Below are 25,000 nucleotides of genomic sequence, written 5' to 3' on the forward strand. Positions count from 1 at the left end.
TTTGTTTTTTCATTTCACTTCACCAATTTGGACTATTTTGTGTATGTTCATTACATGAAATCCAAATAAAAATCTATTTAAATGTTGTAATGCAACAAAATAGGAAAAACGCCAATGGGGGTGAATACTGTATATTAGCAAGGCACTGTATATTAGCCCAAAGTCACTAGATCGCTTTTATGTACTTAATATGAGCATCATATTCGTTTTTTGATAAATGCATCCATTTCCTCCTTTAACTGACATACTGCATTTCAGAAGTAAGCCTAGAGGACTGTATTTTACTTGATGCTGTGTGAAATATAAGCGGAGGTGTGGTGAATCTCCCCTCTGTGCTCCGCTCAATGGGTTAAACCCTGTACAGTGAGACAGTGGGTTCTGTGTCTGCTAGAAATCAATCAACCCTTCCAGCTGCTGGCTGGCTGCAGTCGGGGGCGTCTTCTGTTCTACCCGGTACCAGCTTGTCTGTCCTGACCTTTGTCTTGTTTTCTCTCTAAGGATGCATCCCAAATTGCACCCTATTCCCTATATAGTGCAGTTATTTTTTAACTGAGCCCTGGTCCATGTAGAGAATCGGATGCCATTTGGGTTGCGTCCTAACTATGTCTGATGGATGCTGATGGCCCGTTCCTCCTGCTGAATGTGACAGTCAGGTTAACTGTGATGTGAACAGATTGAAGGCACACACACACACACACACACACACACACACACACACACACACACACACACAGAGAGAGAGAGACTCAAATAGGGGTGGCAGGAGGAGGAAGATATTCAGTCCAGGCTCATACAGTAAAAGGCTCTGCATGGTCAATCTGACATCTGCAGTGGTCATACAGCATTCACGGTGATATGGCCTCTGAAATCAGGGCATGCAGCTATTGTCATACCGTAAATACCATAGTAAATAAACAAACTAAATAAGAAAAGCAATTCAAACTTTACAGGAGCATCGAAACCATATTGCACATAGTGTTGCACACTTTATGCAATGATTCACAAATGTGTGGATATTTTACAAGCCTGTGATTTTCAATTTGCCTAACAGAGCAACAATGCTGTCTTCTGGTATTAAGGTAATTATTGTGGCTGAATCCTTGTCTTTACACTGTTACCACTCAAAGGGGGGTATGTGGTATCAGAGGCAATGTGGGAGATGTATCTTAAAGAGAAATGTTCATCTAAACTCAGCAACAAAAAAAAGAAACAGCCCTTTTTCAGGACCCTGTCTTTCAAAGACAATTCGTAAAAATCCAAACAAGTTCACAATTCTTCATTGTTAAGGGTTTTAAACACTGTTTCCCATGCTTGGGAAACAGTGTTTAAAATAAATGCGTAAAACTACGTCACAATGCTGTAGACACCTTTGGGAATACGTAGAAAGCGTAAGCTGGTTGATAGCACATACACAGCTCAATAGGGACTCATTGGAACACAAAGCTTTCAAAATATGGAGCACTTCCGGATTGGATTTTTCTCAGGTTTTCGCCTGCAACATCAGTTCTGTTATACTCACAGACAATATCTTTACAGTTTTGGAAACGTTAGAGTGTTTTCTATCCAAAGCTGTCAATTATATGCATATTCTAGCATCTTGTCCTGACAAAATATCCCGTTTAAAACGGGAACGTTTTTTTTCCATACTGCCCCTAGAGTCGCAACAGGTTTTAAGACACTAACAGCTTACAGACTGTAGGCAATTAAGGTCACAGTTATGAAAACTTAGGACACTAAAGAGGTCTTTCTACTGACTCTGAAAAACATGAAAAGATAGATGCCCAGGGTCTCTGCTCATCTGCGTGAACGTGCCTTAGGCATGCTGCAAGGAGGCATGAGGACTGCAGATGTGGCCAGGGCAATATATTGCAATGGCCGTACTCTGAGATGCCGAAGACAGCGCTACAGGGAGACAGGACGGACAGCTGATCGTTCTTGCATTGGCAGACCACGTGTAATAACACCTGCACAGGATCGGAACATCCGAACATCACACCTGCGGGACAGGTACAGGATGGCAACAACAACTGCCCGAGTTACACCAGGAACGCACAATCCCTCCATCAGTGCTCAGACTGTCCACAATAGGCTGAGAGGGGCTGGACTGAGTGCTTGTAGGCCTGTTGTAAGGCACGTCCTCAATAGACATCACCGGCAACAACATCGCCTATGGGCACAAACCCACCGTCGCTGGACCAGACATGACTGCCAAAAAGTGCTCTTCACTGATGAGTCACTGTTTTGTCTCACCCTGGGTGATGGTCGGATTTGCATTTATCGTTGAAAGAATGAGCGTTACACCGAGGCCTGTACTCTGGAGCAGGATCGATTTGGAGGTGGAGGGTCCGTCATGGTCTGGGGCGGTGTATTACAGCATCATCGGACTGAGCTTGTTGTCATTGCAGGCAATCTTAACGCTGTGCGTTACAGGGAAGACATCCTCCTCCCTCATGTGGTACACTTCCTGCAGGCTCATCCTGACATGACCCTCCAGTATGACAATGCCACCAGCCATACTGCTCGTTCTGTGCATGATTTCCTGCAAGACAGGAATGTCAGTGTTCTGCCATAGCCAGCGAAGAGCCCAGAACTCAATCCCATTGAGCACGTCTGAGACCTGTTGGATCGGAGGGTGAGGGCAAGGGCCATTCCCCCCAGAAATGTCCGGGAACTTGCAGGTGCCTTGGTGGAAGAGTGGGGTAACATCTCACAGCAAGAACTGGCAAATCTGGTGCAGTCCATGAGGAGGATATTCACTGCAGTACTTAATGCAGCTGCTGGCCACACCAGATACTGACCGTTACTTTTGAATTTGACCCCCCCTTTGTTCAGGGACACATTATTCAATTTCTGTCAGTCACATGTCTGTGGAACTTGTTCAGTTAATGTCTCAGTTGTTGATTCTTTTTATGTTCATACAAATATTTACATATGTTAAATTTGCTGAAAAAGAAACGCAGTTGACAGTGAGAGGACGTTTCTTTTTTTGCTGAGTTTATGTCCGTCTCTTTACACTATCTCTCCTGGACCTTTTTTATTTTATTTTATTTCACCTTTATTTAACCAGGTAGGCTAGTTGAGAACAAGTTCTCATTTGCAACTGCGACCTGGCCAAGATAAGGCATAGCAGTGTGAACAGACAACACAGAGTTACACATGGAGTAAACAATTAACAAGTCAATAACACAGTAGAAAAAAAGGGGAGTCTATATATACATTGTGTGCAAAAGGCATGAGGTAGGCAAATAATTACAATTATGCAGATTAACACTGGAGTGATAAATGATCAGATGGTTATGTACAGGTAGAGATATTGGTGTGCAAAAGAGCAGAAAAATAAAAATAAATAAATAAAAACAGTATGGGGATGAGGTAGGTGAAAATGGGTGGGCTATTTACCAATAGACTATGTACAGCTGCAGCGATCGGTTAGCTGCTCAGATAGCAGATGTTTGAAGTTGGTGAGGGAGATAAAAGTCTCCAACTTCAGCGATTTTTGCAATTCGTTCCAGTCACAGGCAGCAGAGAACTGGAACGAAAGGCGGCCAAATGAGGTGTTGGCTTTAGGGATGATCAGTGAGATACACCTGCTGGAGCGCGTGCTACGGATGGGTGTTGCCATCGTAACCAGTGAACTGAGATAAGGCGGAGCTTTACCTAGCATGGACTTGTAGATGACCTGGAGCCAGTGGGTCTGGCGACGAATATGTAGCGAGGGCCAGCCGACTAGAGCATACAAGTCGCAGTGGTGGGTGGTATAAGGTGCTTTAGTGACAAAACGGATGGCACTGTGATAAACTGCATCCAGTTTGCTGAGTAGAGTGTTGGAAGCAATTTTGTAGATGACGTCGCCGAAGTCGAGGATCGGTAGGATAGTCAGTTTTACTAGGGTAAGTTTGGCGGCGTGAGTGAAGGAGGCTTTGTTGCGGAATAGAAAGCCGACTCTTGATTTGATTTTCGATTGGAGATGTTTGATATGGGTCTGGAAGGAGAGTTTAGAGTCTAGCCAGACACCTAGGTACTTATAGATGTCCACATATTCAAGGTCGGAACCATCCAGGGTGGTGATGCTGGTCAGGCGTGCGGGTGCAGGCAGCGAACGGTTGAAAAGCATGCATTTGGTTTTACTAGCGTTTAAGAGCAGTTGGAGGCCACGGAAGGAGTGCTGTATGGCATTGAAGCTCGTTTGGAGGTTAGATAGCACAGTGTCCAAGGACGGGCCGGAAGTATATAGAATGGTGTCGTCTGCGTAGAGGTGGATCAGGGAATCGCCCGCAGCATGAGAAACATCATTGATATATACAGAGAAAAGAGTCGGCCCGAGAATTGAACCCTGTGGCACCCCCATAGAGACTGCCAGAGGACCGGACAGCATGCCCTCCGATTTGACACACTGAACTCTGTCTGCAAAGTAATTGGTGAACCAGGCAAGGCAGTCATCCGAAAAACCGAGGCTACTGAGTCTGCCGATAAGAATACGGTGATTGACAGAGTCGAAAGCCTTGGCAAGGTCTATGAAGACGGCTGCACAGTACTGTCTTTTATCGATGGCGGTTATGATATCGTTTAGTACCTTGAGCGTGGCTGAGGTACACCCGTGACCGGCTCGGAAACCAGATTGCACAGCGGAGAAGGTACGGTGGGATTCAAGATGGTCAGTGACCTGTTTGTTGACTTGGCTTTCGAAGACCTTAGATAGGCAGGGCAGGATGGATATAGGTCTGTAACAGTTTGGGTCCAGGGTGTCGCCCCCTTTGAAGAGGGGGATGACTGCGGCAGCTTTCCAATCCTTGGGGATCTCAGACGATATGAAAGAGAGGTTGAACAGGCTGGTAATAGGGGTTGCGACAATGGCGGCGGATAGTTTCAGGAATAGAGGGTCCAGATTGTCCAGCCCAGCTGATTTGTACGGGTCCAGGTTTTGCAGCTCTTTCAGGACATCTGCTATCTGGATTTGGGTAAAGGAGAACCTGGAGAGGCTTGGGCGAGTAGCTGCGGGGGTGGGGGAGCTGTTGTCCGAGGATGGAGTAGCCAGGCGGAAGGCATGGCCAGCCGTTGAGAAATGCTTGTTGAAGTTTTCGATAATCATGGATTTATCGGTGGTGACCATGTTACCTAGTCTCAGTGCAGTGGGCAGCTGGGAGGAGGTGCTCTTGTTCTCCATGGACTTCACAGTGTCCCAGAACTTTTTGGAGTTGGAGCTACAGGATGCAAACTTCTGCCTGAAGAAGTTGGCTTTAGCTTTCCTGACTGACTGTGTGTATTAGTTTGTGTTGTCAAAGTAGTGCAGTGAAAAGAGGTTCTTAGGCTTCTGCTCTTCAAGTATTTAATCCTTTGTCTTTATGTCACTCCTGCTAAGCTGTTGTACAGTGTGACTATGTTCTTACCACACTGTTGACAAGAGCACAGCTTCCTTCCTCCTCTAAAACTCCTAGAGGTTTATGACACAAAAGCAAATGTGCCTGCTGGTGTTATCAATGGAATGTTTGTTTCAGGGGGCGAGAGGGAGAGAGAAGTGAGGTCAAGTTGACTGTTTCAGGGGGCGAGAGAGAGAGAGAAGTGATGTCAAGTTGTCTGTTTCAGGGAGCGAGAGAGAGAGAGAGAGAAGTGACGTCAAGTTGACTGTTTCAGGGAGCGCGAGAGAGAGAGAAGTGATGTCAAGTTGTCTGTTTCAGGGGGCGAGAGAGAGAGAAGTGAGGTCAAGTTGTCTGTTTCAGGGGGCGAGAGAGAGAGAGAAGTGATGTCAAGTTGTCTGTTTCAGGGGGCGAGAGAGAGAGAGAAGTGACGTCAAGTTGACTGTTTCAGGGAGCGCGAGAGAGAGAGAAGTGATGTCAAGTTGTCTGTTTCAGGGAGCGAGAGAGAGAGAAGTGAGGTCAAGTTGTCTGTTTCAGGGGGCGAGAGAGAGAGAGGGAGAAGTGAGGTCAAGTTGTCTGTTTCAGGGGGCGAGAGAGAGAGGGAGAAGTGAGGTCAAGTTGTCTGTTTCAGGGGGCGAGAGAGAGAGAGAGAGAGAAGTGAGGTCAGGTTGTCTGTTTCAGGGGGCGAGAGAGAGAGAGCGAGAGAGAGAGAGAGAGAGAGAGAGAGAGGTCAAGTTGTCTGTTTTAATGGGCGAAGGAGAAGTGATGTCAAGTTGAATGTTTCAGGTAGAGGTCGACCGTTTAATCAGAATGGTCGATTAATTAGGGCCGATTTCAAGTTTTCATAACAATCGGAAAACGGTATTTTTGGACACCTTTATTTAACTAGGCAAGTCAGTTAAGAACACATTCTTATTTTCAATGACCGCCTAGGAACAGTGGGTTAACTGCCTTGTTCAGGGGCAGAACGACAGTTTTTTCCTTGTCAGCTTGTGGATTCGTTTTTTGCAACCTTCCGGTTACTAGTCCAACACTCTAACCACCTGCCTTACATTGCACTCCACGAGGAGCCTGCATGGCAGGCTGACTACCTGTTACGCGACGGCAGCAAGAAGCCAACGTAAGTTGCTAGCTAGCATTAAACTTACAGTGCCTTGCGAAAGTATTCGGCCCCCTTGAACTTTGCGACCTTTTGCCACATTTCAGGCTTCAAACATAAAGATATAAAACTGTATTTTTTTGTGAAGAATCAACAACAAGTGGGACACAATCATGAAGTGGAACGACATTTATTGGATATTTCAAACTTTTTTAACAAATCAAAAACTGAAAAATTGGGCGTGCAAAATTATTCAGCCCCTTTACTTTCAGTGCAGCAAACTCTCCAGAAGTTCAGTGAGGATCTCTGAATGATCCAATGTTGACCTAAATGACTAATGATGATAAATACAATCCACCTGTGTGTAATCAAGTCTCCGTATAAATGCACCTGCACTGTGATAGACTCAGAGGTCTGTTAAAAGCGCAGAGAGCATCATGAAGAACAAGGAACACACCAGGCAGGTCCGAGATACTGTTGTGAAGAAGTTTAAAGCTGGATTTGGATACAAAAAGATTTCCCAAGCTTTAAACATCCCAAGGAGCACTGTGCAAGCAAGTATCAGACCACTGCAAATCTACCAAAACCTGGCCGTCCTTCTAAACTTTCAGCTCATACAAGGAGAAGACTGATCAGAGATGCAGCCAAGAGGCCCATGATCACTCTGGATGAACTGCAGAGATCTACAGCTGAGGTGGGAGACTCTGTCCATAGGACAACAATCAGTCGTATATTGCACAAATCTGGCCTTTATGGAAGAGTGGCAAGAAGAAAGCCATTTCTTAAAGATATCCATAAAAAGTGTTGTTTCAAGTTTGCCACAAGCCACCTGGGAGACACACCAAACATGTGGAAGAAGGTGCTCTGGTCAGATGAAACCAAAATTGAACTTTTTGGCAACAATGCAAAACGTTATGTTTGGCGTAAAAGCAACACAGCTCATCACACTGAACACACCATCCCCACTGTCAAACATGGTGGTGGCAGCATCATGGTTTGGGCCTGCTTTTCTTCAGCAGGGACAGGGAAGATGGTTAAAATTGATGGGAAGATGGATGGAGCCAAATACAGGACCATTCTGGAAGAAAACCTGATGGAGTCTGCAAAAGACCTGAGACTGGGACGGAGATTTGTCTTCCAACAAGACAATGATCCAAAACATAAAGCAAAATCTACAATGGAATGGTTCAAAAATAAACATATCCAGGTGTTAGAATGGCCAAGTCAAAGTCCAGACCTGAATCCAATCGAGAATCTGTGGAAAGAACTGAAAACTGCTGTTCACAAATGCTCTCCATCCAACCTCACTGAGCTCGAGCTGTTTTGCAAGGAGGAATGGGAAAAAAATTCAGTCTCTTGATGTGCAAAACTGATAGAGACATACCCCAAGCGACTTACAGCTGTAATCGCAGCAAAAGGTGGCGCTACAAAGTATTAACTTAAGGGGGCTGAATAATTTTGCACGCCCAATTTTTCAGTTTTTGATTTGTTAAAAAGTTTGAAATATCCAATAAATGTCGTTCCACTTCATGATTGTGTCCCACTTGTTGTTGATTCTTCACAAAAAAAATACAGTTTTATATCTTTATGTTTGAAGCCTGAAATGTGGCAAAAGGTCGCAAAGTTCAAGGAGGCCGAATACTTTCGCAAGGCACTGTATCTTATGAAAAACAATCAATATTAACATAATCACTAGTTAACATATGGTTAACAATATGGTTGATATTACTAGTTTATCTAGTGTGTCTTGCGTTGCATATAATCAATGCGGTGCCTGTTAATTTCTCATTGAATCACAGCCTACTTCGCCAAACGGGTGATGAATTAGCACTGTCGTTGCACCAAACCTAACCATAAACATCAATGCCTTTCTTTAAAATCAATACACAAGTATATATTTTTAAACCTGCATATTTAGTTAATATTGCCTGCTAACATGAATTTCTTATAATTAGGGAAATTGTGTCACTTCTCTTGCGTTCCGTGCAGTTTGGGCCGCCTGGCTCGTTGCGAACTGTGTGAAGACCATTTATTCCTAACAAAGACCGTAATTAGTTTGCCAAAATTGTACATAATTATGACATAATATTGAAGGATGTGCAATGTAACAGCAATATTTAGACTTATGGATGCCACCCATTAGATAAAATATGGAACGGTTCCGTATTTCACTGAAAGAATAAACGTTTTGTTTTCGAAATGATAGTTTGCGGATTCGATCATATCAATGACCAAAGGCTCGTATTTCTGAGTGTTATTTTGTTATAATTAAGTCTATGATTTGATATTTGATAGAGCATTCTGACTGAGCGATGGTAGGCAGCAGCAGGCTCGTAAGCATTCATTCAAACAGCACTTTCGTGCGTTTGACCGCAGCTCTTCACAATGCTTCAAGCATTGAGCTATTTATGACTTCAAGCCTATCAACTTCTGAGATTAGGCTGGTGTAACCGATGTGAAATGGCTAGCTAGTTAGCGGGGTGCACGCTAATAGCGCTTCAATCGGTGACGCCACTGGCTCTGAGACTTGGAGTAGTTGTTCCCCTTGCTCTGCAAGGCCTGCCACTTTTGTGGAGCGATGGGTAATGATGCTTTGAGGGTGGCTGTTGTCGATGTGTTCCTGGTTCAAGCCCAGGTAGGGGCGAGGAGAGGGACGGAAGCTATACTGTTACACTGGCAATACTAAAGTGCCTATAAGAACATCCAATAGTCAAAGGTATATGAAATACAAATGGTATAGAGAGAAATAGTCCTATAATTCCTATAATAACTACAACCTAAAATTTCTTAGCTGGAAATATTGAAGACTCATGTTAAAAGGAACCACCAGCTTTCATATGTTCTCATGTTCTGAGCAAGGAACTTAAACGTTATCTTTTTTTACATGGCACATATTGCACTTTTACTTTCTTCCCCAACACTTTGTTTTTGCATTATTTAAACCAAATTGAACATGTTTCATTATTTATTTGAGGCTAAATTGATTTTATTGATGTATTATATTAAGTTAAAATAAGTGTTCATTCAGTATTGTTGTAATTGTCATTATTACAAATTTTAAAAATTCAAATCGTCCGATTTATTGGTAACGGCTTTTTTGGTCCTCCAATAATTGATATCGCTATCGGCGTTGAAAAATCATAATCGGTTGATCTCTAGTTTCAGCGGGTGAGAGATGATGTCAAGTTGAATGTTTCAGGGAGCAAGAGAGACCTGACGTCAAGTTGAACGTTTCAGGGGGAGAGAGAAGTGACGTCAAGTTGAATGTTTCAGGGGGAGAGAGAAGTGACGTCAAGTTGAACGTTTCAGGGGGAGAGAGAAGTGATGTCAAGTTGAATGTTTCAGGGAGCAAGAGAGACCTGACGTCAAGTTGAACGTTTCAGGGGGAGAGAGAAGTGACGTCAAGTTGAACGTTTCAGGGAGAGAGAGAAGTGATGTCAAGTTGAATGTTTCAGGGGGAGAGAGAAGTGACGTCAAGTTGAACGTTTCAGGGAGAGAGAGAAGTGACGTCAAGTTGAACATTTCAGGGGGTGGGAGGGAGAGAGAAGGGATGTCAAGTTGAATGTTTCAGGGGGTGGGAGGGAGAGGGGAGTGTTTCAGGGAGCGAGAGGGAGAGAGAAGGGATGTCACGTTGAACGTTTCAGGGAGAGAGAAGGGATGTCAAGTTGGTCCAGGTGGTGTGTTGCGGAGCTTGAAGGCTAACAATTGGTTTTGCCGTATAGCTCTGTATTGACATGATTGGTTAACGGTAAGTGGGGGCGATACGTCCTGTATAAACACAAACTCACTTCCTTGACAACTTCCTTGACAACAGCTCCGCTCCACGAAGCACAAGAAGGATGAATGAATGCCCTGACTTCTGCAGTAAAGGCTGTACAGCCAATCCAGATGCCGGACTGACCATAAATTGTCTTTAATACATGCCCAATGACTCAACTGACCCTTCGCTAAGCCCCACCCCCCTTGGTTACTGTTGCAACCTTTTCCTGGGAAGCCAATTCACCATTCAACCACACAATCCCCTCATAATGATCTCAAACTGTAATTCTAATACACAATGAAATTAAACAGACCGTCCCTTGCTAATCAGGAAATTCTTGGGTATGTTGTGGTAGTCGGTCATTACAATTGCTTCATGGTAACCTGGTCAAATGATGTTTGTAGTATATAAGGCTAGCCAGCCACTGAATAGCTTTGAATTCACTGTCAGCATGCAGTCAGCTTTAACCACTTTTGATGTTGACAGCAGATAGGAGTTGTATTCATAACTAACTTCATTGCTAGCTAGCTAACATACATTTTTAGTAAACAACATTTGGTGATCAATGCGACTGAGAGCTAGCTAACATACATTTTTAGTAAACAATATTTGGTGATCAATGAGACTGAGAGCTAGCTAACATACATTTTTAGTAAACAACATTTGGTGATCAATGAGACTGAGAGCTAGCTAACCAGCTGAGATAGCAAACAATGTAAAAAAAAAGTATCATTTCGGATTCGGAAAATACTCCAACAAGCTCTGCATTTCAGGAATCACAGGCTGCTGAGGGGAGGACAGCTCATAATAATAGCTGGAACTGAGTGAATGGTATGGCATCAAACACCTGGAAACCATGGAAACCACGTGTTTGATATATTTGATACCATAATTCATTAATTTCACTCCAGACATTACCACAAGCCCGTCCTCCCTGAATAAGGTGCCACCAACCTCCTGAGCATTTAGAAAAGTATTTGTTTTTGCCATAGCCCTTTAATGTGATTTAAAAGTGAGCTTGTCAGACTGGACAACAGTTGCTATCCATTGGAACACTGCGATTGGTTGTCCAAAATTCTGCTCAGCATCACTGGGAATTACTCCTGGATAAATTGAATCACCGAGCCAAATGTATCTGTTGTTCTCCTCCTTTAGATGGTGACCTCGTTGACTTTAATCTAGTATAGTCTTAATATCATTAGGACCAGGTATACGACCTGTTTATTTCCAATGTCCCCTCTGTTTAAAACTACTAAGGTGGTCCGGTACGGCGTCTCGGCAAAATAAATAGCGGGGGTACTCCGTACTGGTAAAACATCACAGTAATTCAAATATAATGTCAAGAAAACTGTAGGCTATTACGCCACTATTTCTCATTACATCATGTCAGAGGCATGACAAATGTGAAAATGGACTTGAAAACGGGTGGTATAGCCAACACTCAGAAATACGATGTGGTTCCACGAAAACACAGACATTTTGCCAAGGCAGAGATGACTGTCCGACGCCGAGACACGCAATGGACGCATAAATTCAGGCCTAATGACGATGGCCAAATGTCATTACACTTGTTGGTGTTTTGTGTAAAAGATGTCTCTCTCCATTCACCACTGAAACAGGCTGCGAGAGGGTGAGCGTGCACGGGATGCCTAGTAAAGGAGGTGAAGTGATCTTTTGACAATCAGATAAACACATCATGACACAATACAAGGTCATCAATTTTATAAGTTAAATGTCAAATCTTTACGACTAAACCCACAGAGATAGCTTAGTGGTTAGAGCATTGGACTAGTAACCGAAAGGTTGCAAGATTGAATCCCCGAGCTGACAAGGTAAAAATCTGTCATTCTGCCCCTGAACAAGTCAGTTAACCCACTGTTCCTAAGCCGTGATTGAAAATAAGAATTTGGAAGCCTCTTGAAACTAGGGGGCACTATTTTCATTTTTGGAAAAATAATGTTCCCAAAGTAAACGGGCTATTTCTCAGGACCAGATGCTAGAATATGCATATAAATGACAGCTTAGGATAGAAAACACTCTAACGTTTCCAAAACTGTAAAAATATTGTCTGTGAGTATAACAGAACTGATATTGCAGGCGAAAGCCTGAGAAAAATCCAATCAGGAAGTGACTCTTATTTTGAAACCTCTGCGTTCCTATGCATCCCTATTGAGCATTAAAAGGGATATCAACCCAATTCCTTTTTCTATGGCTTCCCTAATGTGTCTACAACCACTAGACATAGTGGTTGTAGGCTTTTATTTTGAAAAATGAGCGTGAACGACAACATTGCGTCAGTGGTCAGGTGGTGGCTCTCAGAGTGATTTGTGCGTAATAGACAAAGGCGGCCATTGTTCCTCTCGCTCCTATTGAAAAGCCAATTGTCCTGGTTGATATATTATCAAATAGATATTTGAAAAACACCTTAAGGATTAATTATAAAAAACGTTTGCCATGTTTCTGTCAACATTATGGATCTAATTTGTCGGCGTTGTCGTGACTGCAATTTCCGGTAGATTTCTCAACAAAACGTAAACAACAAAAGGAGGTATTTCGGTTATAAAAATAATCTTTATGGAACCTAATGAACATTTGCTGTCTAACTGGGAGTCTCGTGAGTGAAAACATCCGAAGCTCATCAAAGGTAAACGACTTAATTTGATTGCTTTTCTGATTTTCATGACCAAGCTTCCTGCTGCTAGCTGGACATAATGCTATGCTAGGCTATCGATAAACTTACACAAATGCTTGTCTTGCTTTGGCTGTAAAGCATAATTTCAAAATCTGAGATGACAGAGTGATTAACAAAAGGCTAAGCTGTGTTTCACTATATTTCACTTGTGATTTCATGAATATGAATATTTGCTAGTAAGATTTTTTTGTCCGTTGCGTTATGCTAATTAGTGCAGTTGGTGACAATTCTCCCGGATCCGGGATGGGTAGTTCTACTGACGTGCCTAGTTAAAGGTCAAATAAATAATATAAGAGATCCTATTGAAATGAATAGGGATTCTACATGTAATTATATGATTAGCCACATAAACAGCCTGTGCATACATAGGAGGTCCTAAACTGGGAAGAAATGAGATCTTCTTTCACCTCTGCTAAGACTATAATATGATATTATCCAAGCCTAATTTCCTTATAAGCCTGCAGTCTCTCTCCTCTCTTTACCTCATCTCTGTCATCTTGTTCTACCAGTGGAAACTCTGACAGCTACCAGTGTTATACACATGGACTGGGTGTTCTCTTGATCTAGGAATTGCAATGGACCTCACAATACGACATTAGCAATATACTTAGGTGCCGTATCAACTTATCAACTGTATGCAACAATTTGCTATGTGTTGTCTTAGGAATTCAGAATTCCCCATTGTCACACCTCTGAGAAGTAGCGGTTACATCATGTAGATCTGACAATCTGATTGGAGGTTAACGTTTTCAACAGAAGATCTCTTTGTTTCTTGGACAAGCATCTCTGTTTTGTCCGAGTTTAAAAGTAGAAAGGTTGCAGCCATCCACTTCCTTATGTCTGAAACACAGGCTTCTAGCGAGGGCAATTTTGGGGCTTCACCATGTTTCATTGAAATGTACAGCTGTGTGTCATCCGCATAGTTGTGAAAGTTAACATTAAGTTTTCGAATGACATCCCCAAGGGGTATATACAGTGCCTTGCGAAAGTATTCGGCCCCCTTGAACTTTGCGACCTTTTGCCACATTTCAGGCTTCAAACATAAAGATATAAAACTGTATTTTTTTGTGAAGAATCAACAACAAGTGGGACACAATCATGAAGTGGAACGACATTTATTGGATATTTCAAACTTTTTTAACAAATCAAAAACTGAAAGATTGGGCGTGCAAAATTATTCAGCCCCCTTAAGTAAATACTTTGTAGCGCCACCTTTTGCTGCGATTACAGCTGTAAGTCGCTTGGGGTATGTCTCTATCAGTTTTGCACATCGAGAGACTGACATTTTTTCCCATTCCTCCTTGCAAAACAGCTCGAGCTCAGTGAGGTTGGATGGAGAGCATTTGTGGACAGCAGTTTTCAGTTCTTTCCACAGATTCTCGATTGGATTCAGGTCTGGACTTTGACTTGGCCATTCTAACACCTGGATATGTTTATTTTTTAACCATTCCATTGTAGATTTTGCTTTATGTTTTGGATCATTGTCTTGTTGGAAGACAAATCTCCGTCCCAGTCTCAGGTCTTTTGCAGACTCCATCAGGTTTTCTTCCAGAATGGTCCTGTATTTGGCTCCATCCATCTTCCCATCAATTTTAACCATCTTCCCTGTCCCTGCTGAAGAAAAGCAGGCCCAAACCATGATGCTGCCACCACCATGTTTGACAGTGGGGATGGTGTGTTCAGCTGTGTTGCTTTTACGCCAAACATAACGTTTTGCATTGTTGCCAAAAAGTTCAATTTTGGTTTCATCTGACCAGAGCACCTTCTTCCACATGTTTGGTGTGTCTCCCAGGTGGCTTGTGGCAAACTTTAAACAACACTTTTTATGGATATCTTTAAGAAATGGCTTTCTTCTTGCCACTCTTCCATAAAGGCCAGATTTGTGCAATATACGACTGATTGTTGTCCTATAGACAGAGTCTCCCACCTCAGCTGTAGATCTCTGCAGTTCATCCAGAGTGATCATGGGCCTCTTGGCTGCATCTCTGATCAGTCTTCTCCTTGTATGAGCTGAAAGTTTAGAGGGACGGCCAGGTCTTGGTAAATTTGCAGTGGTCTGATACTCCTTCCATTTCAATATTATCGCTTGCACAGTGCTCCTTGGGATGTTTAAAGCTTGGGAAATATTTTTGTATCCAAATCCGGCTTTAAACTTCTTCACAACAGTATCTCGGACCTGCCTGGTGTGTTCCTTGTTCTTCATGATGCTCTCTGCGCTTTTAACGGACCTCTGAGACTATCACAGTGCAGGTGCATTTATACGGAGACTTGATTACACACAGGTGGATTGTATTTATCATCATTAGTCATTTAGGTCAACATTGGATCATTCAGAGATCCTCACTGAACTTCTGGAGAGAGTTTGCTGCACTGAAAGTAAAGGGGCTGAATAATTTTGCACGCCCAATTTTTCAGTTTTTGATTTGTTAAAAAAGTTTGAAATATACAATAAATGTCGTTCCACTTCATGATTGTGTCCCACTTGTTGTTGATTCTTCACAAAAAAATACAGTTTTATATCTTTATGTTTGAAGCCTGAAATGTGGCAAAAGGTCGCAAAGTTCAAGGGGGCCGAATACTTTCGCAAGGCACTGTATATAGTGAAAACAATAGTGGTCCTAAAACGGAACCTTGAGGAACACCGGAAATTACAGTTGATTTGTCAGAGGACAAACCATTCACAGAGACAAACTGATATCTTTCCATCAGATAAGATCTAAACCAGGCCAGAACTTGTCCGTGTAGACCAATTTGGGTTTCCAATCTCTCCAAAAGAATGTGGTGATCGATGGTATCAAAAGCAGCACTAAGGTCAAGGAGCACGAGGACAGATGCAGAGCCTCGGTCTGATGCCATTAAAAGGTAATTTACCACATTCACAAGTGCAGTCTCAGTGCTATGATGGGGTCTAAAACCAGACTGAAGCATTTCGTATACATTGTTTGTCTTCAGGAAGGCAGTGAGTTGCTGCGCAACAGCTTTTTTTTTTTTAATTGAGAGGAATGGAAGATTCGATATAGGCCGATAGTTTTTTATATTTTCTGGGTCAAGGTTTGGCTTTTTCAAGAAAGGCTTTATTACTGCCACTTTTAGTGAGTTTGGTACACTTCCGGTGGATAGAGAGACGTTTATTATGTTCAACATAGGAGGGCCAAGCACAGGAAGCAGCTCTTTCAGTAGTTTAGTTGGAATAGGGTCCAGTATGCAGCTTGAAGGTTTAGAGGCCATGATTATTTTCATCATTGTGTCAAGAGATATAGTACTAAAACACTTGAGCGTCTCTCTTGATCCTAGGTTCTGACAGAGTTGTGCAGACTCAGACAACTGAGCTTTGGAGGAATACGCAGTAAAGAGGAGTCCGTAATTTGCTTTCTAATGATCATAATCTTTTCCTCGAAGAAGCTCATGAATTTATTGCTGCTGAAGTGAAAGCCATCCTCTCTTGGGGAATGCTGCTTTTATTAAGTTAGCTTTGCGACAGTATCAAAAATAAATGTAGGATTGTTCTTATTTTCCTCAATTAAGTTGGAAAAATAGGATGATCGAGCAGCAGTAAGGGCTCTTCAATACTGCACGGTAAGTCTTTCCAAGCTCATCGGAAGACTTCCAGTATGGTGTGGCACCATTTCCGTTCCAATTTTCTGGAAGGTTGTTTCAGAGCTTGGGTATTTTCTGTATACCAGAGAGCTAGTTTCTTATGACAAGTGTTTTTAGTTTTTAAGGGTGCAACTGCATCTAGGGTATTGCGCAAGGTTAAATTGAGTTCCTCAATTAGGTGGTTAACTGTTTTTTGGGTCGGCAGAGGGAGTCTGGAAGGGCATCAACTAGTCTTTGGGTTGTCTGAGAATTTATAGCTCGACTTTTGATGCTCCTTGATTGGGGTCTGAGCAGATTATTTGTTGCGATTGCAAACATAATAAAATGGTCGTCTGATAGTCCAGGATTATGAGGAAAAACAGTAAGATCCACAACATTTATTCCATGGGACAAAACTATGTCCAGAGTATGACAGTGAGTAGGTCTAGAGACATGTTGGACCAAGCCCACTGATTTGATGATGGCTCTGAAAGCCTTTTGGAGTGGGTCTGTGGACTTAATTTTTTTGTTTGTTTTGAATTTTACCCCTTTTTCTCCCCAATTTCAAGGTATCCAATTGTTTAGTAGCTACTATCTTCTCTCATCGCTACAACTCCCGTGCGGGCTCGGGAGAAACGAAGTCATGCGTCCTCCGATACACGACCCAACCAAGCCGCATTGCTTCTTAACACAGCGCGCATCCAACCCGGAAGCCAGCCGCACCAATGTGTCGGAGGAAACACCGTGCACCTGGCAACCTTGGTTGGCGCACAAAGTCGCTAGTGCGCGATGAGACAAGGATATCTCTAAAGGCCAAGCCCTCCCTAACCCGGACGACGCTAGGCCAATTGTGCATCGCCCCATGGACCTCCCGGTCGCGGCCGGTTGCGACAGAGCCTGGGTGCAAACCCAGAGTCTCTGGTGGCACAGTACAGCGGGCGCTGCAGTACAGCGCCCTTAACCACTGCGCCACCCGGGAGGCCCTGTCTGTGGACTTTTCCATGTGAATATTAAAGTCAACCAAACATTTTAATATTATCTGCTATGACTACAAGGTCCGATAGGAATTCAGGGAACTCAGTGAGGAACGCTGCATATGGCCCAGGAGGCCTGTAAACAGTAGCTATAAAAAGTGATTAGGCTGCATAGATTTCATGACTAGAAGCTCAAAAGACGAAAACGTTGGGGGGTGTTTTGTAACTTGAAATTTGCTATCGTAAATGTTAGCAACACCTCCACCTTTGCGGGATGCATGCGGGATATGGTCACAAGTGTAACCAGGAGGTGAGGCCTCATTTAACACAGTAAATTAATCAGGCTTAAGCCATGTTTCAGTCAGGCCAATCACATCAAGGTTATGATCAGTGATTAGTTCATTGACTATAACTGCCTTTGAAGTGAGGGATCTAACATTAAGTAGGCCTATTTTGAGATGTGAGGTATCACAATCTCTTTGAATAACTGCAGGAATGGAGATCTTTATTCTAGTGAGATTGCTAAGGCGAACACCGCCATGTTTAGTTTTGCCCAACCTAGAGGCACAGACACGGTCTCAATGGGGATAGCTGAGCTAACTACACTGACTGTGCTAGTGGCAGACCTCACTAAGCTGGCAGGCTGGCTAACAGCCTGCTGCCTGGCCTGCACCCTATTTCATTGTGGAGTTTGGGGAGTTGAAGCCCTGTCTATGTTCGTAGATCAGATGAGAGCACCCCTTCAGCTAGGATGGAGTCCATCACTCCTCAACAGGCCAGGCTTGGTCCTGTTTGTGGGTGAGTCCCAGAAAGAGGGACAATTATCTACAAATTATATATTTTGTGAGTGGCAGAAAACAGTTTTCAACCAGCGATTGAGTTGTGAGACTCTGCTTTCGATAAAACGTCCGGAGTGAAAAAGTTGAATAAAAAAAATGTCCCCAATCACTGCCCTGGGGCATTGGGATATATATATTTTTAGACCAGAGGAAAGAGTGCCTCCTACTGACCCTCCAACACCACTTCCAGGAGCATCTGGTCTCCCATCCAGGGACCAACCAGGACCGACCATGCTTAGTGGCAAGCCCACAGTGGGATACAGGGTGGTATGCTGTTGGCTGATTGTTAGTTACCTATAGTAGAAACAAATTGATACTTGGAATCAAGTATCGATTTTATGTTGGCCTAAAAAAGATAGTGACTATTTAACTGTATTGGATTTTGTTCACCAGAACATCCATATGAAAACAATGTGCCTTTAACAGAGAAAAATCTAACAATCAGATCACTCCCCGTCCCTTTACATTCTGGCCCTAAGCACAGCTAAATAACAGCTAGCGAGCTGCAACAAACACTCAGACCACTCCCCTTCCTCTTTTCAGTTTGCTGCAGCTAGCGAGCTGCAACAAACACTCAGACCACTCCCCTTCCTCTTTTCAGTTTGCTGCAGCTAGCGAGCTGCAACAAACACTCAGACCACTCCCCTTCCTCTTTTCAGTTTGCTGCAGCTAGCGAGCTGCAACAAACACTCAAACTGGACAGTTTTATCTCCATCTCTTCATTCTAAGACTCAATCATGGACACTCTTACTGACACTTGTAGCTGCTTCGCGTGATGCATTGTTCACTCTACCTTCTTGCCCTGCTGTTGTCTGTGCCCAATAATGTTTGTACCATGTTTTGCGCTGCTACCATGCTGTGCTGCTGCCATGCTGTGTTGCTACCTTATTGTTGTCGTGTTGTGTTGCTACCATGTATTTGTCATGTTGTGTTTCTACCATGCTGTGTTGTCATGTGTTGCTGCCATGTTATGTTGTTGTCTTAGGTCTCTCTTGATGTAGTGTTGTGGTGTCTCTCTTATCGTGATGTGTGTTTTGTTCTACATTTTATTTTGAATGGCAGCCCCCGCAGGAGGCCTTTTGCCTTTTGGGTAGGCCGTCGTTGTAAATAACAATTGGTTCTTAACTGACTTGCCTAGTTAAATAAAGGTTAAATAAAATCAATAAAAATCCCACATCTCTTTTTACATTCTGGACCTAAGCACAGCGAAACAACAACAGACTTAGCTCCCTAGCTGTCTAGCTAAAGCGGGAATTGTTTTATTTTTGTTGTCAGGATTACTTCCTACCTACAGTATGTGTGTCGTCTCAGGCCATTGTGAAGTTGCCTAGGAGGGAGTGTTTCCAGACATGCTGATAACATTAAGGCGTTTTCCGTGGCCATCTCTCTCACACTCTGACACTCTGACTGGGACAGGAGAACATTATAGCTAAGCTATGCTCCTTCACTGGCAACAGGGGCTTTGTTTGACTCTGACAGCTACATTGTACACATCATTGCCCTGCTGTTTGGAACTCTAACATCTTCTGATAGAGTTACATTACATTATATTATTTTCCATAATATTCAACCATGGCGAATATATCATGGGCATGCTGTAGAAAGGAAAATTCACCTATATATTTTTTTTAATAATATAATCTTTGAGAACTAACAATCACCATAATAAAAGCTAAGCAGTACGGAAAATTGAAAATTCTAAAAACAATTAATTGAACAATATTGATATAGTTATTATGTTATGTTAAATGTTAAATGTTAAATAACATAGCATTAGCCATTCCTGCATAGAATTGCAGGAAAGTATCTTTAAAACTGCAACATTTTCTCTCAGCTACTTGGCAGAATATGTAGAATCCTTGGAAATTAGATTTAAAACTCCAAAATGTTCTCTCAGCTCAATGACTCAATGTGTAGAATTGCAGGAAATTAACGTTAAATTACAAAAAAAAATTCACTTTTAAAAAACCCCCACCAAGATGGGGCCTCTAAAATGTTCTACAGAATTCTGCCATGCTGACTGTGCCCATTGCCACACCCCCTGCCACACCCTTTGCCACACCCACCACCTTAGCCCCCTTTTGATCCAGAAAAAACCTTGCTGACATAGAAGTGGTGTAGATGTGGACTGACCTGACATAGCAGTGGTGTAGATGTGGACTGACCTGACATAGCAGTGGTGTAGATGTGGACTGACCTGACATAGAAGTGGTGTAGATGTGGACTGACCTGACATAGCAGTGGTGTAGATGTGGACTGACCTGACATAGCAGTGGTGTAGATGTTGGCTGACCTGACATAGCAGTGGTGTAGATGTGGACTGACCTGACATAGCAGTGGTGTAGATGTGGACTGACCTGACATAACAGTGGTGTAGATGTGGACTGACCTGACATAGCAGTGGTGTAGATGTGGACTGACCTGACATAGCAGTGGTGTAGATGTGGACTGACCTGACATAGCAGTGCTGTAGATGTTGGCTGACCTGACATAGCAGTGGTGTAGATGTGGACTGACCTGACATAGCAGTGGTGTAGATGTGGACTGACCTGACTTAGCAGTGGTGTAGATGTGGACTGACCTGACATAGCAGTGCTGTAGATGTTGGCTGACCTGACATAGCAGTGGTGTAGATGTGGACTGACCTGACATAGCAGTGGTGTAGATGTGGACTGACCTGACATAGCAGTGGTGTAGATATGGACTGACCTGACATAGCAGTCTAAAGAGAGTGATTAGTTGAGGGTGTTTTACTATGTGCTCACCTTATCATTGATATACTGAGCTGAGGAAAAGTCACAATGAAAAGACTGCTATCATTGCATAATTTGATAACTGTCCTCTAGTTCCAGATGCAGTGTGATAGGCCCTACAATACCAATTTCCCTCATATTTACCAAAATAGATAACAAGGTGATTCAGTGATGACGCAGAATGAAACTCAATAAAAGTCTAGGGCTGATATAGATGATTTAAACAGAGGAAGCAACTTGTTCTTCTTGATGACGACTGCTTCAGAGGAAGCTGGATGGCAGTAAAGGGAAGAAGCAACGATGAAACACAAAGATAACGGAAGCAGACATTCTGTCCCTTTCTCTGATTTGTGCATCATCACACGATCAATCATATTCAGTATCTTCAAGACACAGCTAAACATTATGGATGCAAATTGAAAAACAGCAATATTTGTATTTACTCTGCACCTTGATAATGCTATGACAGAGACCAGGTATACTGTAGCAATAATTTATTAGGGAATAGTATAGCCTAGTATAATAATAATATAATAATAATTTACTATGGAACAGTTGCCTGTTTCTACATGGTTCTATATGGTTCTACATGGTTCTATATGGTTCTACATGGTACAATAATCTCAAATCTAAAATAAATGTTGATTTGTTTAACACTTTTTTTGTCACTACATGATTCCATATGTGTTATTGCATAGTTTTGATGTCTTCACTATTATTCTACAATGTAGAAAATAGTACAAAATAAAGCAAAACCCTTGAATGAGTAGGTGTATATATATATATATATATATACTGGGTAGTTATATACTGTATAACTACCCAGTTAGGGATTAGAACAGATGTCTAGTTGTTTCAGCTGGACTAATAGAACATGGATTCGTGTCCTGGGTGCTGTGCTCTTCTCAATGACTGTGTCCCGGGTGCTGTGCTCGTCTCAATGACTGTGTCCCGGGTGCTGTGCTCGTCTCAATGACTGTGTCCTGGGTGCTCTTCTCGTCTCAATGACTGTGTCCTGGGTGCTGTGCTCGTCTCAATGACTGTGTCATTGCTGTTAAAGAATTGTTGACATCATGCTAATTTGTAAATGTCACAATCGATATAAACAGCACAGTAATGAATTTGGATTCCTCTGAGACCGTGACACAGTAAACAAGTGGGTGTTTCAAAGCATGTCTGGTGACATTCCTCATGGAGTTGTGGCGTGCAGGAGGAGAAGCTTGATTACTGTACTTGGTCGCGAGTTAGTTGTTTGCTACGAGAGTCAACATCCAAACAAGACTTTTGTCACTAATATGTGGTGGATGGACCTTGCATTACATCAGCAAACGGGTAGATCTTATACATACTGTATAACATAATGAACAATGTACAGCCTTAATGTTGGCCTATAAAGACTTGTCATTCATCGGTTTGTTAGTCGTACGAGTGATGACAGTCTCGCACCAAAGGCACATTGCAGACATTGTTTATCAGAGACAGGAACTCAGATGACTCATTGCTGCTCTGTGAAACCTAGAGAGAGCTGCCACTGTTTTCCCTCAGGAAGAGACAGACATGTAACTCATTCCACTGTGATGTTCCCCAGTCCCCTTCTCTCTGAGTCTCCGTGTCGCCAACCTGGGGGGGTGAAGCTGGAGGAAGGTTGTGTATTTCAGGGCCTGGGGTTCCAGCTTGTGAGTGGTCTAGTGGGAGACGAGGGTTATGTCTTGGGGCCGGGGGTTCTGTGTACAGAGGCCAGTGGGTTGCAGGGGGACGGGGGTTGAATGTGGGGACAGGGGGGCGGAGTTTGAGTGTTCGGGCAGAGGGGCAGTGGTAGGGGAACAACTGTAGTCCTCACCAAGGTCCTGCCACCTTGCGTTGAGCTCTGACACAAGTGTGAAAAGGTAACATCCTCCCTGCTGTGGCCAATTGAGGAATCTGGAGGGTTGAACCTACTTGGAGGTGGGTTAGCACTTGCACTTGCAAATGCCCCTCTGGTAGATGGATGATTAACAACCAGAGGCTTTTGCAGACAGGAGACAAGCCTAATCTCTCTCTCTGAGGCCCTGGTGAGACCCCGTGACCACCAGGAAGCAGAAAGAACACATAAAGATCTACAGCTCAGAGCTACATACAGTGGACAGATAGATACAAATTGAACTGTTGACCTTGTTGACTCTATAGATGCAATCATACTGTATATCTGGAGATTTTCATAAGGTGTGCGTCTTCACTTTCAAACTGAGTTTCAATCCGTTTCAAACTGAGTTTCAATCCGTTTCAGACTGAGTTTCAATCAGTTTCAGACTGAGTTTCAATCAGTTTCAGACTGAGTTTCAATCAGTTTCAGACTGAGTTTCAATCAGTTTCAAACTGAGTTTCAATCAGTTTCAGACTGAGTTTCAATCAGTTTCAGACTGAGTTTCAATCAGTTTCAGACTGAGTTTCAATCAGTTTCAGACTGAGTTTCAATCAGTTTCAGACTGAGTTTCAATCAGTTTCAGACTGAGTTTCAATCAGTTTCAAACTGAGTTTCAATCAGTTTCAGACTGAGTTTCAATCAGTTTCAGACTGAGTTTCAATCAGTTTCAGACTGAGTTTCAATCAGTTTCAAACTGAGTTTCAATCAGTTTCAGACTGAGTTTCAATCAGTTTCAGACTGAGTTTCAATCAGTTTCAGACTGAGTTTCAATCAGTTTCAAACTGAGTTTCAATCAGTTTCAGACTGAGTTTCAATCAGTTTCAGACTGAGTTTCAATCAGTTTCAGACTGAGTTTCAATCAGTTTCAGACTGAGTTTCAATCAGTTTCAGACTGAGTTTCAATCAGTTTCAGACTGAGTTTCAATCAGTTTCAGACTGAGTTTCAATCAGTTTCAAACTAAGTCTGCTGATGTGTAAGTGTGTTCCATCACAGATATGAATTCTCTAGATGTTTGTCAAATTCCTAGATGTATGTCGATGGAAGTGCACTATTCTAGTCTCCCTTTCTATTATAGTCTTACTTCTCTATGTTATTCTCCATGCTGAAATGGGAAGCAGCTCTATTTACAGCTGTTGGACTGGACAATCCCTTGAACTAGAAGACCAGTGGAATGGAAGGTGTCATCTTTGTCTGGCGTTGCCAGTCCGTGTCATTACAGTCCAGGTTGGAAGCTGAGGGGTCAGATGACTGTAGGAGGAGGAGGTGTGTGTGTGTGTGTGTGTGTGTGTGTGTGTGTGTGTGTGTGTGTGTGTGTGTGTGTGAGTGTGAGTGTGAGTGTGTCTGTGTCTGTAAGTGCGTGTGTGTGTGTGAAGGCTGTAACTCCCTCAGGAAGACAGGCAGGCAGCGCAGCTGAGTGTGGGAGGGGCCGTCTCTCTCCGTAGCCTGGGTGTGAGTCTAGGACTGGGAGGCTCAGAAATTCAGACACAAGAGTGGTCTGAGAGAGAGAGAGAGCTATAGGGGCTCAGGAGAACTCCCCTAACTTTACCCTGGACATGCTGGCTACCTGTTGCTGCTCTTTGGGATCTAGTGAGGACATTTGTGTCCACAGCTGTTGACAATGCAAGGAAGGGCTAACAAAGCCCCTAAGAAGGAGCTGGTGATTGACTCTCCCCAGCAGTACAAGAGTTTGGCTGGAGCCGAGGTGGAGGCAGTACCACAGGTGGTGGTAAGTCACGGAATGAGGGGATAACCTAGCAATGGTTTCAACTGAGACACTAAAAGTTACTTTAGCAGTTGGATGAATTTCTTTACCACATGTTTTGGGTTGGAAACTTTAAGTGGTAGCTGAAATGGTTGTGTTACTTCATCACATTTCAGCAGTGCTTGAGGATATTGTTTACAGTCAAATATCTGTAGCACTCAATATTCCTTGTTGTGGTGTAGTTGTAGCATAACTGTTGTGATGTCAGGTGTCTGGAACCTCTAAGCTGGCCTTGTTCTGCTAGCAGCTTCATGACTAGTCTGGAACCTCTGAACTGGCCTTGTTCT

At 43.0% G+C, this 25,000-nt stretch overlaps 1 protein-coding gene across 15 annotated transcripts in view; it reads left to right on the top strand.

Moving 5' to 3' along the window:
* Positions 1–25,000, top strand: part of LOC110502169 (dedicator of cytokinesis protein 9) — a 173,443-nt gene that overhangs the window by 48,483 nt on the left and 99,960 nt on the right. Inside the window, exon 1 of one of the 15 annotated variants that reach the window (XM_036959373.1) lies at positions 24,449–24,677. The exons of the other annotated variants lie outside the window; for them this stretch is intronic. Coding sequence (XP_036815268.1) covers positions 24,570–24,677 — 108 coding nt within the window. The 5' untranslated portion in view covers positions 24,449–24,569. Of the gene's footprint in view, positions 1–24,448; positions 24,678–25,000 lie in introns of those variants that run through there. 15 annotated transcript variants of the gene reach the window in all.

Source organism: Oncorhynchus mykiss, chromosome 22 (genome assembly GCF_013265735.2).
Source record: "Oncorhynchus mykiss isolate Arlee chromosome 22, USDA_OmykA_1.1, whole genome shotgun sequence".
Taxonomy (NCBI): domain Eukaryota; kingdom Metazoa; phylum Chordata; class Actinopteri; order Salmoniformes; family Salmonidae; genus Oncorhynchus; species Oncorhynchus mykiss.